The sequence below is a fragment of the Dicentrarchus labrax genome, unplaced genomic scaffold (assembly GCF_905237075.1).
Source record: "Dicentrarchus labrax unplaced genomic scaffold, dlabrax2021, whole genome shotgun sequence".
In the NCBI taxonomy this organism is placed as follows: domain Eukaryota; kingdom Metazoa; phylum Chordata; class Actinopteri; family Moronidae; genus Dicentrarchus; species Dicentrarchus labrax.
Genome location: NW_026136718.1, coordinates 19,361,550 through 19,373,893, shown reverse-complemented (window position 1 = coordinate 19,373,893; position 12,344 = coordinate 19,361,550). Strand labels below are relative to the sequence as shown.

At 37.5% G+C, this 12,344-nt stretch overlaps 1 protein-coding gene across 5 annotated transcripts; it reads right to left on the bottom strand.

The window, feature by feature from the left end:
• Nucleotides 1-3,368: 3,368 nt before the first annotated feature.
• On the bottom strand, nucleotides 3,369-12,313 carry npl (N-acetylneuraminate pyruvate lyase (dihydrodipicolinate synthase)). Of its 5 annotated transcripts, none has more exons than XM_051378059.1 (12): nucleotides 11,861-12,300; nucleotides 11,532-11,617; nucleotides 10,027-10,100; nucleotides 8,755-8,842; nucleotides 8,589-8,646; nucleotides 7,297-7,372; nucleotides 7,099-7,191; nucleotides 6,826-6,971; nucleotides 6,658-6,704; nucleotides 6,476-6,560; nucleotides 6,342-6,381; nucleotides 3,369-6,202 (listed from the first exon to the last, which is right to left on the bottom strand). In XM_051378059.1, the coding sequence occupies exons 2-12, from the start codon at nucleotides 11,609-11,611 to the stop codon at nucleotides 6,039-6,041; spliced, it is 951 nt and encodes a 316-aa protein (XP_051234019.1). In that variant the 5' UTR covers nucleotides 11,612-11,617; nucleotides 11,861-12,300; the 3' UTR covers nucleotides 3,369-6,038. The 5 variants fall into 5 exon arrangements, with proteins under 5 accessions (XP_051234019.1, XP_051234020.1, XP_051234021.1 ...); XM_051378060.1 differs by having other exon boundaries at nucleotides 11,904-12,300; XM_051378061.1 differs by having other exon boundaries at nucleotides 3,369-6,184; nucleotides 11,861-12,254.
• Between the last annotated feature and the right edge of the window lie 31 nt (nucleotides 12,314-12,344).

Genomic DNA, 12,344 nt, shown 5'->3' with positions numbered 1-12,344 from the left:
TCAAATCCACCAAGACGCTTGGAAATTATGTCGACAAGACTTTGTATCTTTCGTTGTGAATATAAAACCAGTTTACTTCCAGTCTGCTGATTGCACAGAATGATATCACTCTTGCTTCACCAATGGCTTATTGTCCTTTACACCGTGGAGCAACCAAAGGTCAAAATGACTCATAGATACGTATCATATCGTATAAGGATGAAAACGAGTCAGTTTAAAGTAGTTGTATGTGTGAGACTAATGCAACAGGGGGCAGCATTGTTCACGTTTAGACTTTAGAGAAATCCTCAGTAGCACTGTCTTCTACAACATAAAGAAAGTGAATTCCCCCTTTAAACTAATTGTTTTAAAGCAATTATTTAAGTTAATAATTTCTTAAAAGTTAACTGCTGTTAAATGATGTATCCTATTCCTCCCTTTTCAATAAACTATACATGGAAACTTGTCAAATGGTGAATGTTACAAACAGCAGCATTTTGTTTCATCTGTTTAAAGGAAAATACATTTTCAAGGCATTGCATTTAGTTTTCCCCCAATAAACTGACAATACTATATTTTAAAACAACAGATTGTGATGTAATAATTGATACTTTAGGTACAAAAGGCCAGCGAGAATCTACCCTGTAGGAATTTGTGTGAGAAGTAGAGTTATTGTGTTGCAACTCTTCTCCGAACACATGCACATAGAAACATTTTAAAGCTAATACACAACTAAGTCTGCACTCATAACCAAGCTGTGAGACGGCATGTAGCCATAGTGAGAGTTTCCTCCAATCCACGGTCAGGCTGCTGAGAGATGCAGAGGGAAAGAAAGATCTTTCCAGATCGTTAAACAGTTTGCCAGTCCTTTCACGACCTCTCAGTCTTGCGGCTTGTGAGTGAGTCAGGTGGCGTGTCCACAGGGAGTCACTGTCACAGTCTGCAGCCCTGACACGTCAGACCCACACCAAGTGACCCTCGGCGTCTGCCACTCGGCATGTCTGTTGCCTGTCTGATATTTCCTGGAGGCGAGACGTGGCATGAACAAAGATAGAGATAAGAAGTGTGTATGCCACCATTGGATATTTATTTAATAGAAAACCAGCTTTTTAAAAATGTGGTTGTACTAAATATATTAGTATCATATCATACACATACTATATAATCAGCATTTATTCTGATGTCCCAGGTGTAATGCCTTTAACCCTTTGTGATCCAAACATATTCACTTCATTGCAAATCCAAAAATAATACTTCTGTGATCAAATCCTTCCTTGTTAAGAAGAACTGAACGTTTAGGCTAAGAGGCGTGGAGTGAGTGTGTCTAAAGGGAGCTGAAGAGGACAACAACAGATAGAAATACAGATGGAAAAGAACAATCTACAAGGACGCCAGAACAATGTGGAACAGGAAGGCTCCATCCCCCAACATGGATAGAATTAATATGTCAAAAGTGCTTCATATTAAGATATACAGGAGTAACCTCATGCCACTACTCTACCCTCTATTGTGGGAGTGGCTAACCAAGAATAAACATGTCTGTTACAAAAACTATTCTTTGTATAGTGACTCAACACTTTTAACAACAAGAAACTCCCTCAACGATGTAACAGTGCAGCCATGCAGCACCACTGCTCTGTTGATACTTTGTACATCCTATAAACACTGTAGTTCTAGTTTTAAGTTTCATAATATTGACCATTATATTTATTTCTATCTATGTAAGTTATCGCTTACACCTCAGTTTAGCATCGTCTAATCACCATTTGTTATGTAATGTTCTTTTTTATGTTCCATTGTTTTATTTCCTTCTGCTCCAACAGCCAAGTGTCCTCATGGGGATCATTAAAGTGCCATCCTATATTATCCTCCCCCCCCTTTTTTTGGGCCCCCTTTTTTTTAATGCCCCCCCCTCCTTTTTTTCCCCCCCCACCTTCCCCCCCAAAAAAAAGGGGGAAAAAAAAATAAAAAAAAAATTATTAAAAATTTTTTTAATAAAAAAAAAAAAAAAAAAAATTTTTTACCACCCCCCTTCTTTCAAAAAAAAAAAATAATTTTTTATTTTTTTATAAAAAAAATTTTATTTTTTTTTATTTAAAAAAAAAAAAATTTTTATTTTTTTTATAATTTTTTTTTTTTTCCCTTTTTTAAAAAAGTGTCCTCTTTTTTTTTTTTTTTTATTAATAATATTTAAAAAAATTAAAATATTTTTTTTATTATTTTTTATTCCATATTTTTTTTTTTAAAATTTAAAAAAATTATACCTTTTTTTTTTTTTCCTTTTCCTTTCCTTTTATTTAAAATTTTTTTTAAATAAATTTACGCAACATAGCTAAAATTAGGTCTTCTCTGTCCATGGGTGATGCTGATATCCTAATTCACACCTTTGTTTCAACCAGACTTGATTTCTTGATTTAGTTTAACTGTCTGGTCTGCCACATGATAGTATGCAAAGTCTTCAAATGGCTGTTGGTGAGTGAATAGTCTGTGTGTGTTCTGCAGCAGGCTTTGTCTCAGGATGCAGGTTGTTGTTGGTTATTACAGTGCTGCGGGTGTGTGTGTGTGTGTGTTGGGAGACTGTGAAGTCAAGTAGTCAAGTCAAGTCAATTTTATTTACTATGTACAGCCCAATATCTCAAATCATAATTTGCCTGAAGTGGCTTTAGAATCTGTAAAACATGTGATATCCTCTGTTCTTAGGCCCTGGATTCGGATAAGGAAAAAGCGCTAATAACCCTCCAAAAAAAACGTAAACAAGAAAAAAATGTAAGAAATCGCAGGAAGAGCAACAGGGGATGAGTAAACTAGTGAGTACAGTTACAAAGCTGCAGAATGAATAAATGGTGGTTATGCCTGCCTTAGTGGATGGTACAGCTTTACACAAAGGTGTTTAATATTTGTTTACATACAAGTGTTTCTGTGGTGAATAGAGAAGGTCATGTATTTAATCCCACTGCCAAACCTTGTAATTAGTAATGTTAATAAAAGTTAATTTAAATTTAATTTAAAACAGAAGTGACAATCAGGTTTGGAGAAGACTTTGGCCACAGTTTAATCCAGGTTTGAATTTAATTAATTAGTGGAATCCATCTGCAGAATATGATGGCAATCTGCACAGGTTGTGTTACTTGGCCTCAAATTATTTATTTTAAGTTTCCCAAACTCTTTAGCAACCAGCAAACATGACCTGCAAATAAACAGGAAATTGTATTCTGTGTAGCCTCAGGCCAAAAGAATTTAGCAACAATTATGTCTTGAAATGTTAGTGAATACAGTACTTGTGAGCAGGATAAAAGATAAACACATGCATGTTTGTGCACGTCTTTAAGATAATCTGGCCTTATGATTTCATAACATAAGGCCATAAGAAAGAGACATGAATCAGTGTGTCCCAATTAATGGATTAGTGCATTTATTAGTAAGAAATTAGTGATTATGTGTTATAATAACACAAAGATTTGTCATTACACAGTACATTTCCCTTTTATATGACATTCAGAAAATATACATTTACAAAGAACTTATGCATTGAAACTCAGAACAAAGGGTGGAATCTCATTTACCAGTGTTGGATGCTGTCAGTCACTTGAAACGGCACTCATATCGATGCACCCTCTGTCTCTGTTATCCTCCCTCTTATGGAGTCAGCTTAAGATCTTAAGCTCAAATTTCTAAAATGAGATTCGACCATGGTCTTACATAGAATATAATACTGCTGATTTGTGACATTCCTGCGTTCCCCCAAAAATATCCAAAACATAAAACTGTCAATGTAAGTTAGTTAATTTGACATCACAACTAAGACAACAGTAAAGAAAAAAAAGGGGGTTTGATAATTTCATTATCATAGTGTGCACTTGATCAAAAAAGGGGGAACCCAAGGTTTCATGTGCACAGTAGTAGTCTGTATTAATTGCAGATAAGACATACGATGCTGAGGCACATTTCAAAACTTGATCCCAATTCGTTTCCAAATTGATGTTTTGAGAGAATTTATTTAAATTGAGCATATGACAAAAATGCATTCATAGTCAAGTTATATCTCCTTCTAAGCTCCTTAAAGGATAAAATCTTCCCGTTCTCTATAATTTGTCAAATTTCTGTAATATTGCTACACTGCCAAGTGTTGTTTAACAGGTTCCCTGCAGCTTTAAAAATAGTTTTTAATGCCCTTTTTTAATAATGTCACATGAGAACTTAACAACACTATTATCTAGCTTTGTAGGTGGAACAGGATACCACACTGATGATAATGAGATTGATTTATTTGTGTCCTTTACAAGGCCCTCCTGCAGCCAATCCCAACTACCTGTGCTTTTCTCCCTTTTATAGCCCTACATTAAAGAGAATCTGGTGTTAAATGCAAGATAGCATAAATACACATCTGGGATTCCAAGACCCCCTTCTATCTCTCTGTAATGATTAATTAATTTTAGGCTTTTTATCCTTCCACAAAAAAGATGAGAACACTCTGTTTATATTATCAAATTAAGATTTTGGAATATACAGAGTAAATGAAGAAAATACAAAAAATAATCTTGGGAGAATGTTCTTCATCAGCACTTAGCTCCACAAGGACAGAGGCAGGGCTGACCCCCTTCTAAGGTCTTCCTTTATAGAGTACATTCAAATCAAATATCTTATTAATAGGTGCTATAATCAATACCTCCAAATATTTCATCCCCTCTGCTTTGCAGATAAAAGGAACTGGTCCAAGATCTGCAATGTATGTACAGTGATTTAAGGATAGGGTTGGGTATTGGTCCAATTTATTTTATAGCCTGAGAGACTGCCGACTGCTTTTGGTATAGAGTGTGATAGATTGGACTAGGTCAACAAAATATCATCTGTATACATTTAATTTAAAATCATGACTACCTTTAAGAACGCCTGTAATTCCCTGCGGATTGCACCAGCTACTGGTTCTAAAGCTAATATAAACGATAATGGAGACAAGGCACGGCTCTGTCTGGTGGAGCGGAAAAGCTGAAAAGGAGTTGAAACCAGGCCATTGCTCCTCACTGATGAGACAGGTTCATGATACAATGCTCCAATCCACTGTAAGCACCTTCGACCAAAACCATATCTAGAAAGAGCATAAAGCAGGTATGGCCCCTCTATTCTGTCAAATACTTTCTCCACACCCAGTGATATTGCTGCCACTGGATGTCAGAGAGAGCTGGCCATGTGTATCATTTGTAGAAGCCTCCTCATATTGTTAGATAAGAGGTATAAAGCCTACCTGATCCAAGTGAATTAGACTGGATACAACTTTCTCTAAACGTTTTGCTAGTATTTTTGCAAAAAGGTAATTATTATTAAGCAAACTTAAAGGCCTATAGTTGTTTACATCCAAATTTCCCAGGTTGGCATGGATTGCTTCTGTGAAACGTCATTATATAAACCAGCACTCAAAAAGTCCTGGTGATTTACCATTTGACAAGCATTTAATAGTGTTGTGAATCTCTACCTCAGAGATGGGGGCCTCAAGTATTTCTTTTTCTTGTTCATTTAACTTTGGCAAAGGTAGATTCATAAAAAGTGTCTATATTGTATTCAGACTTATACAGTGATGAAAAATATCCCTTAAAGTAGTAATTGAAGGCCTCTGTTCAAGTTTTTTCAGTTGGTATGCCAGCATCTTACATGCTTTCATAATGTTTCCTTTTCAATTTATATAGTGTAAAAGTTCAGAGCCTATTCTACTTGAATGTGTTTAAATCTCCACAGTAAAATGTAGTGTGAAGTTCCAGGACATTATAAAAATAAAACTGCTGTGTAATTTAAAGATTATTTAGGATCTATTTTTCAGGTTTATCTATCCCTAAATTGTGTTCTGACTGTGCACCCGGAACTATTTGAAGAAGGCCATTTAAATGCAAATGAAGCATTTATTTGGGAAAAAGACAATTTGGTTTATTCCTGTCCTATTTAACGATTTGATGCAAAGTGTAAATGTTTGATTTATAATTTGTAGCATAAGATGATGCACATACAGTAACTGGATCCATCACAGTCAATGTGCATCTAAGGCACTAAATGTTGATTTTAAGAAGATGTTACTGTTCAGGAAAAATACTGTGATACTTCTGTGCAATGGACAGAGCCTGAGCATGAGGACATGGCATCACTGGCAGTCGAGGGGAACCCAGACACAAGCCTGACAACTCGTTCATCAGCTGTTTGTTGACGCCCAAATCAAAACCTGTCAATGACAATGAGGCTGTTTCAAAGATAAAGAAACGTTATGGTACAAGAGCATGTGTTCATCATATATATATATATATATATATATATATATATATATATATATATATATATATAAACTGGCAGAAAAACATCTTGATAAGACCGTTTCTCACCAAGTTTTGTGGCATAACTGAGGAGCTCTTGCATCTTGAACTGTTTATGAAAATTAGACAAAGATTTTAGCAACTAAAATTGATGCAAAAAATCAATGAGAAGTTGGGGACAACAACAGGGAGATGGGCAGTACCTGTATTGTCCTGGCTTGGACAAGGTCGCCTTTCTCAAATGCTAAAATGAGCTTGTTGACATGACATCCTGCGTAGTTATATGTGCTGCAGGCAAAGTAATGAACAACAGTTCAAATGTTAATAACTATTTATCAGAGAGAATGAAAGGAGACAATGCATTGTGCAGGATTTACACACTGACCTGCCAACTGCTCCGTGGGCTCCCATAGCCAGAGCTGCAAGCAGTTGCTACAGCAAAATAAAAGAAAGCTTGTTTTAGGGTCTATAGTCGAGGTCATATTGCAATATAAGCAACTACAGCACAAAACAGATGAACCAAAGCAGATTGAAAGGGAGAAAAAACACTGACCTCGTCCATGCCGTAGAGGACTGACCAGTGAGGCTGACTGTAGCTGACACACTGGCCAAAGTCCATCAGGTCACTCCCACTGAACTTCACACCTCTGAAGGAGGGAATGAGCTTCTCAATATCTTCCAACACATCTCTCACCGGCACTGAGGAAAAGACAAGAAGACCGTCTGAAATTCAACACGCTTTTACTGTCGATATTGATGCAGAGTCTCTCTATTTCTGAAGGGTATGCAAATGCAAAACGCAAAATCAATCCCCAGTGGCACTAACCGTTAACACCGGTGACAGCTGGGATATGATAATAATAGAAGGGAAGAGTTGGGGCAACTAAAGCCACTTCCTGGAGGAACGTCTTCAACACATCTGAAGCCGGATGAGAAGAAAAAAAAATGTGGGAGATTTCCATTATGGAATGTAGTACTTTATAACTAATAAAGTACAGTATTGACAACTATAACCATCACATACCTGCAGTGCTGGGCTTGAAGAAGGAGGGGGCAATTACTGCTATTGCATCAGCCCCAATCTGTGCTGCATGGCTAGCCTGGAGGGAAAAGTAGCATTGAGAGGAAAATTTTATTTGTAGTTTATACAATCACTCTAGTGTTTGGACCTATGGTTTCATTCCCATTGTTTAAAAAATATCCGTCCAAAACCAAAACCTTCAATCAGCTCAGGTCATGTACTCCACCAGTTGTGTTGTTTTATTTCTTCACATTCAAACTGACAACAGGTTTAAAGGAATAGTTCAACAGATGCTTATTTGCTTTCTGGCAGAGGGGGTTAGGCAAGAAGATTGATAACACTGTCACCATTGTGCTACAAATGTCTTAGCTTAGCTTAAAAACTAGAATAAATGGGAAACAACTAGCCTGGCTCTGTTAAATGTCAACAGAATCAGCCTACCATCACTACTAAAGCTCACCAATTCACATGTTATATCGCATTTGTTCAGTTTTACGGGGATTTATGTGCCAAATTATTTCTTGGCTGGAACCAGTAACTTCTTTCTCCAGTGCTTGCCTGGCAACTGATCAGAGCCATGAAACAGTGTGGCACATATCGCCCGTAAAATGAAAATGCTCCCGAATTGTCGAACCGTTCCTTTAATGTAGATGTAGTATGTCATCACATACTGATTTCTACATATTTCAGGGACACCCGAGTGCCAGATCATTTGAATCAAAGAGCATAAGCTCATTCTAGATGCCAGAGTGTGCCATAATTCAACATTCATACAGAGAAAAGGACATTTTAGAGGTAGAGATACCAGTTTCTACACCTCTGCCCGCTACCCTGAAGAAATATTGTGAAATTTGGAAAAGTTCCAGAGGGTTGTTTCATAAATGTTGGAGGAGAATAAAATACTAAAACAAAAGAAGATTGAAAGATTTCAATAAACAAAGCCATGGGAGAACTTTTGGCAGCATGTTGTTGACCAACTATGAGTTCAAGGTGGATCACGTGTATGTATTAGCTCTATTTTAAATCCCAGTGTATCTAAAAACACATATGATGACTAGAATACTGTGACAGGCTGCAAAAGGTATGAGCTCAGACTGAAAGTATTTTTGGAGAAACCTTTGTGTTTCAGTCTGAAGGATTAACAGTAATGATGGTTAATGTAAAGCTAAGTCTGAAGATAAGTCTGGATGGGATACATTTTCTGATTTTATAACCTGCTCGTCTTGTGAGTAATCATGTGTTTTTGATTAATGTTCACACATCACACACACACGACATGAAAGGCAGCAACTCACCAGTTCTTGGGAATCTTTAAGGCTCATGCAGCCCACATGCACAATCACCTGATCCATTCTGCGCAACCACATGCACACAAAAGAAACGTCAGTCACTGTCAACTTTTTTTCTCCGGTATTAGACTCAACATATGGACAAATCTCCAGATGCTGTGTGATGACTTACTTGCCCTTGGCTTTCTTACACCACTCCTCTGCCAGGATCTTTCTCTCTGTGACGCTGAGAGACATGCTCTCCCCGGTGGTGCCATTCACTGCAAGCAAATAAAAGTTTGTCTTATTTACGTAGCATTTCCTACATCAGAAAAGCACATCTTATATTAAATTAAGTAAAGAGAACAAGCTGACCTGAATCTAGCTCTGATGCATCAACACTCACAAAACAAAACAATGCATTACAGTAAATCATGCCATAAAAATCAACTTAACCCAAAGGAAACAAAAGACATCTAGTTGCATGAAATATAGACAATAAATGCAATAAGTTCATTTATGTCTATATTTCATGCAATTAGGGGGCTACATAGCCAAGCTCAGCCTACTTGGCCCCACCAGACCCTCTGGTGGGGCCCATTCATAAAGAAAACCTCCACCACAGTGGCAGTATGTGCCAGGACAAAACAATTTCATGGGTAATAAGCACGAATGCAGATGATGACAGCAAGATGAGAAAGAACAGGAAAACACGATGAGGTACAAAGATCAGGACAAACATCCTCTGCTGAGTAAGGTCACACGGATAGGTTGTATGGAAATGAAGTGTTAACACAGAGATAAACTTAGCACAAATTCTGATGATTCATTGGGTTTGAGAACAGTGTGAAATTAAACAGTAATCACTTCTGACACACAGGAAACACTGACAAGCCTTGATCAATGCAGAGAAAAGGACAGACTTTATATCTTTATTTAATATTTCTCAGTGTGTCCGTGTCAAGGTTGTTAGTGTGGAACAGATTGATACAAACCAAAGCCTGAGACAAAACAATATGTAACACTCAAAGAATTGAGTTCTTTAGTTTGACGGTAGACTTTTAATGTAGGAACATCAGCAAAAAGCTAATGGTGAAATCACTGTGAATCATACACTATGAAGCAACGTATTTCATTAACAGCTCTACAGAGTGGAGTATTAACAGACTGAATTTAATATGTATTATGTGGCTAAAAAGGTCAATAAAACTATTATTAAAGTGATTTGTCGTTCTATTATAATCATAAACTAACTGACTAGGTTTGGTTTGGTGTCCCAGGGTGTTACCAACACAAAAGCCTGACTCAGCAACTTTTTTTTTTTTTTTGATTAACGTGGTTAACAGACAAGTGACACATGAACTGTCTACAAACCTACAAGATGAAACATGCAATATCAGGTTGATTCAAATGGGAACACAGACAAACACAAATATCAAAAGGAAGAATTTTCATGTAAACTTACCAAATATGCTATTTATACCTTGCTTCTCTGTCAAGTAGTCAATATAAGGTCCAATCTCTGATAGGTTGATTTCACTGTTTTGAGAAAACGTGAAAAACATAGGCCTACACATTTGGCAAAAAGAATACCAAACATGCTACAGTAGGCCTACTCCAGAGGGCTGTAGTACGAAGCAAGGTCACTGACTCATCCATCCATAACTCTGTGGCCTCAGCTGTAACTCCCAGGTTAACTACAAAAAGGTGGATAAGTTTCACCCGAGGTGTGTTGTCATCGCAATTTACTCTCCATGTCTAAACTGCTTCGAGCGGGTTATCTTCCTGGTTAACTCGATGTTACTCTGTAAACCTCCTCCAGCCACAATCTGTGGAGGAAAATACCGGCACGTTTTGAAGACGCTGGTGCTCGGATTGTGAGAGGCTCACTGAGGAGGACGAGGGTGTTAGGAGACCATCTAGTTTACCCTGATGATGTTCTCTATGAAGTACATCGATTCTCATCTGAGGGAATTCAGTATCTGTTCAGTATCTATGCTGGCTTCTAGGGCCATAATGCATCTGTTATGTTCCCATTTAATCGTTATAAAGATCAACAAGGCTGTTTATGTACTTACAGGTAATTATATTTAGAAAGTAAAGACATTCCTTTTAATATACACAGACTAGACACTTTATTTCCAGAGGGTGCAACTTATTCTAGCGTTACATTCACATAGGAAGTCCTTCATCCTCTGTGATCTAGATCTTAAATCAGGGCTTAAAGTTCTCAGGCAGCATGTCTGATTTAAGGCGTAGAGCCATTTGAAATTCATAGAATACCTCAAATTAAATACACTGTACACAGATAACTTTTCAGGCTCACTTTCTTGCTTTAATCCCTGTTAGGGCCAACTTCTGATATTTGTTTTTGTTCATTTACCACTTTAATCTCGGAAATCTGATTGCTTGTCAATCATATCACGAATAAAAGAAGATAAAATAGAGATAAATAGATAACCTACCACATGAACACTGTAATGTTACTTATGAATATACTGTGTGGGCATTGTCAACAAGCATCACTGCCACTGTTGGCACCTACTGCAGTGAGATTATTAAGATAACTTTTTAGGAATACTCATATCCTGATATTATCATTGCATATTCTTCTGACATTTTTCCCGCAGCAGAACACGCCTCTTTCACCTCTACACGCACAACCTCAGAGTAAGTTGACACCGACCTAACTAACATAGTTGTACCGTCTTACACCAGTGTGGGTAGTCTGTCCCCGGCTCCCTTCGTACAACAGCCCTCAGATCTACGGGAGTTTATGATGGCCAGATGTGTCCACACTCATTCCCCCATTCTTAACTTCTTACAGGGGAACTGAATGCGCGCACACACACACACACACACACACACACACACACACACACAAAAACACACACACACACAAAAACACACACACCAAACACATAAATGCTGAGACAGATAAAGGGAAGTGATTTCTTAAATGCTGCTTACCCCTGAGTGGTGAAGGGAGTAAATGTGGCTGCAACCAGCCCTGTCAGCTTTTCCAGAGCAGCAGGAGCCATAGCTGACATAACTACCTGACATCCAAACAGACATGTCGGACATGTTATATAGGTAGAAAGAAAGACAGGAGAGACGTGAAGACAGGAAGAATGAGGTGCAAAAGAAAGAGCGAAAGAAGCTATTGGAGCATATTTTCATAAATTCAAATTCATTCATAATTGTTACATCATGCACTTATGGATACAGGTTATGTAAATAATAAAGACATACATAGAGGTTGTAGCGATACATTATATGAAGGGGAAATTCACACATACCGTCCAAAACTGTGAAATGAATAAAATTTCAGCTCCAGCCTACCGGTAATGGCTTCTCCTTCAGTACGTTGTGGACATCTGTTTTGTTTTTTGGGGAAGTAGGTTACTGGTTTTAACTTGCTTTATGGACACCGTTCAGGGATTTGTTGCTATACCTATCACGTGAAACCGTCAGAGCGTCAAATGACACCGCCAAGCTTCATGGGAAATGGAGTTAAGGAACGGAAAACACGAAAATAAACCTAGATAAACATTAAATTCCTACAATTGTGCATGAGGAGATATCCAAATCACATTTCCCGTGTTTCCAATAGCTTTGAAACGTATTCAGGGGTTTGTATGTTGTTATTCTATCATTTACGAGACATTAGCGCTGCTTTAAATGCAGTCAGGACAATTTTGGTTTAATGTTAAAATGTCCAAAAGCTTGTACAAACAAAGTGATACACAAGTAAAATGGAAGTCACCTATAACGCTACACAAT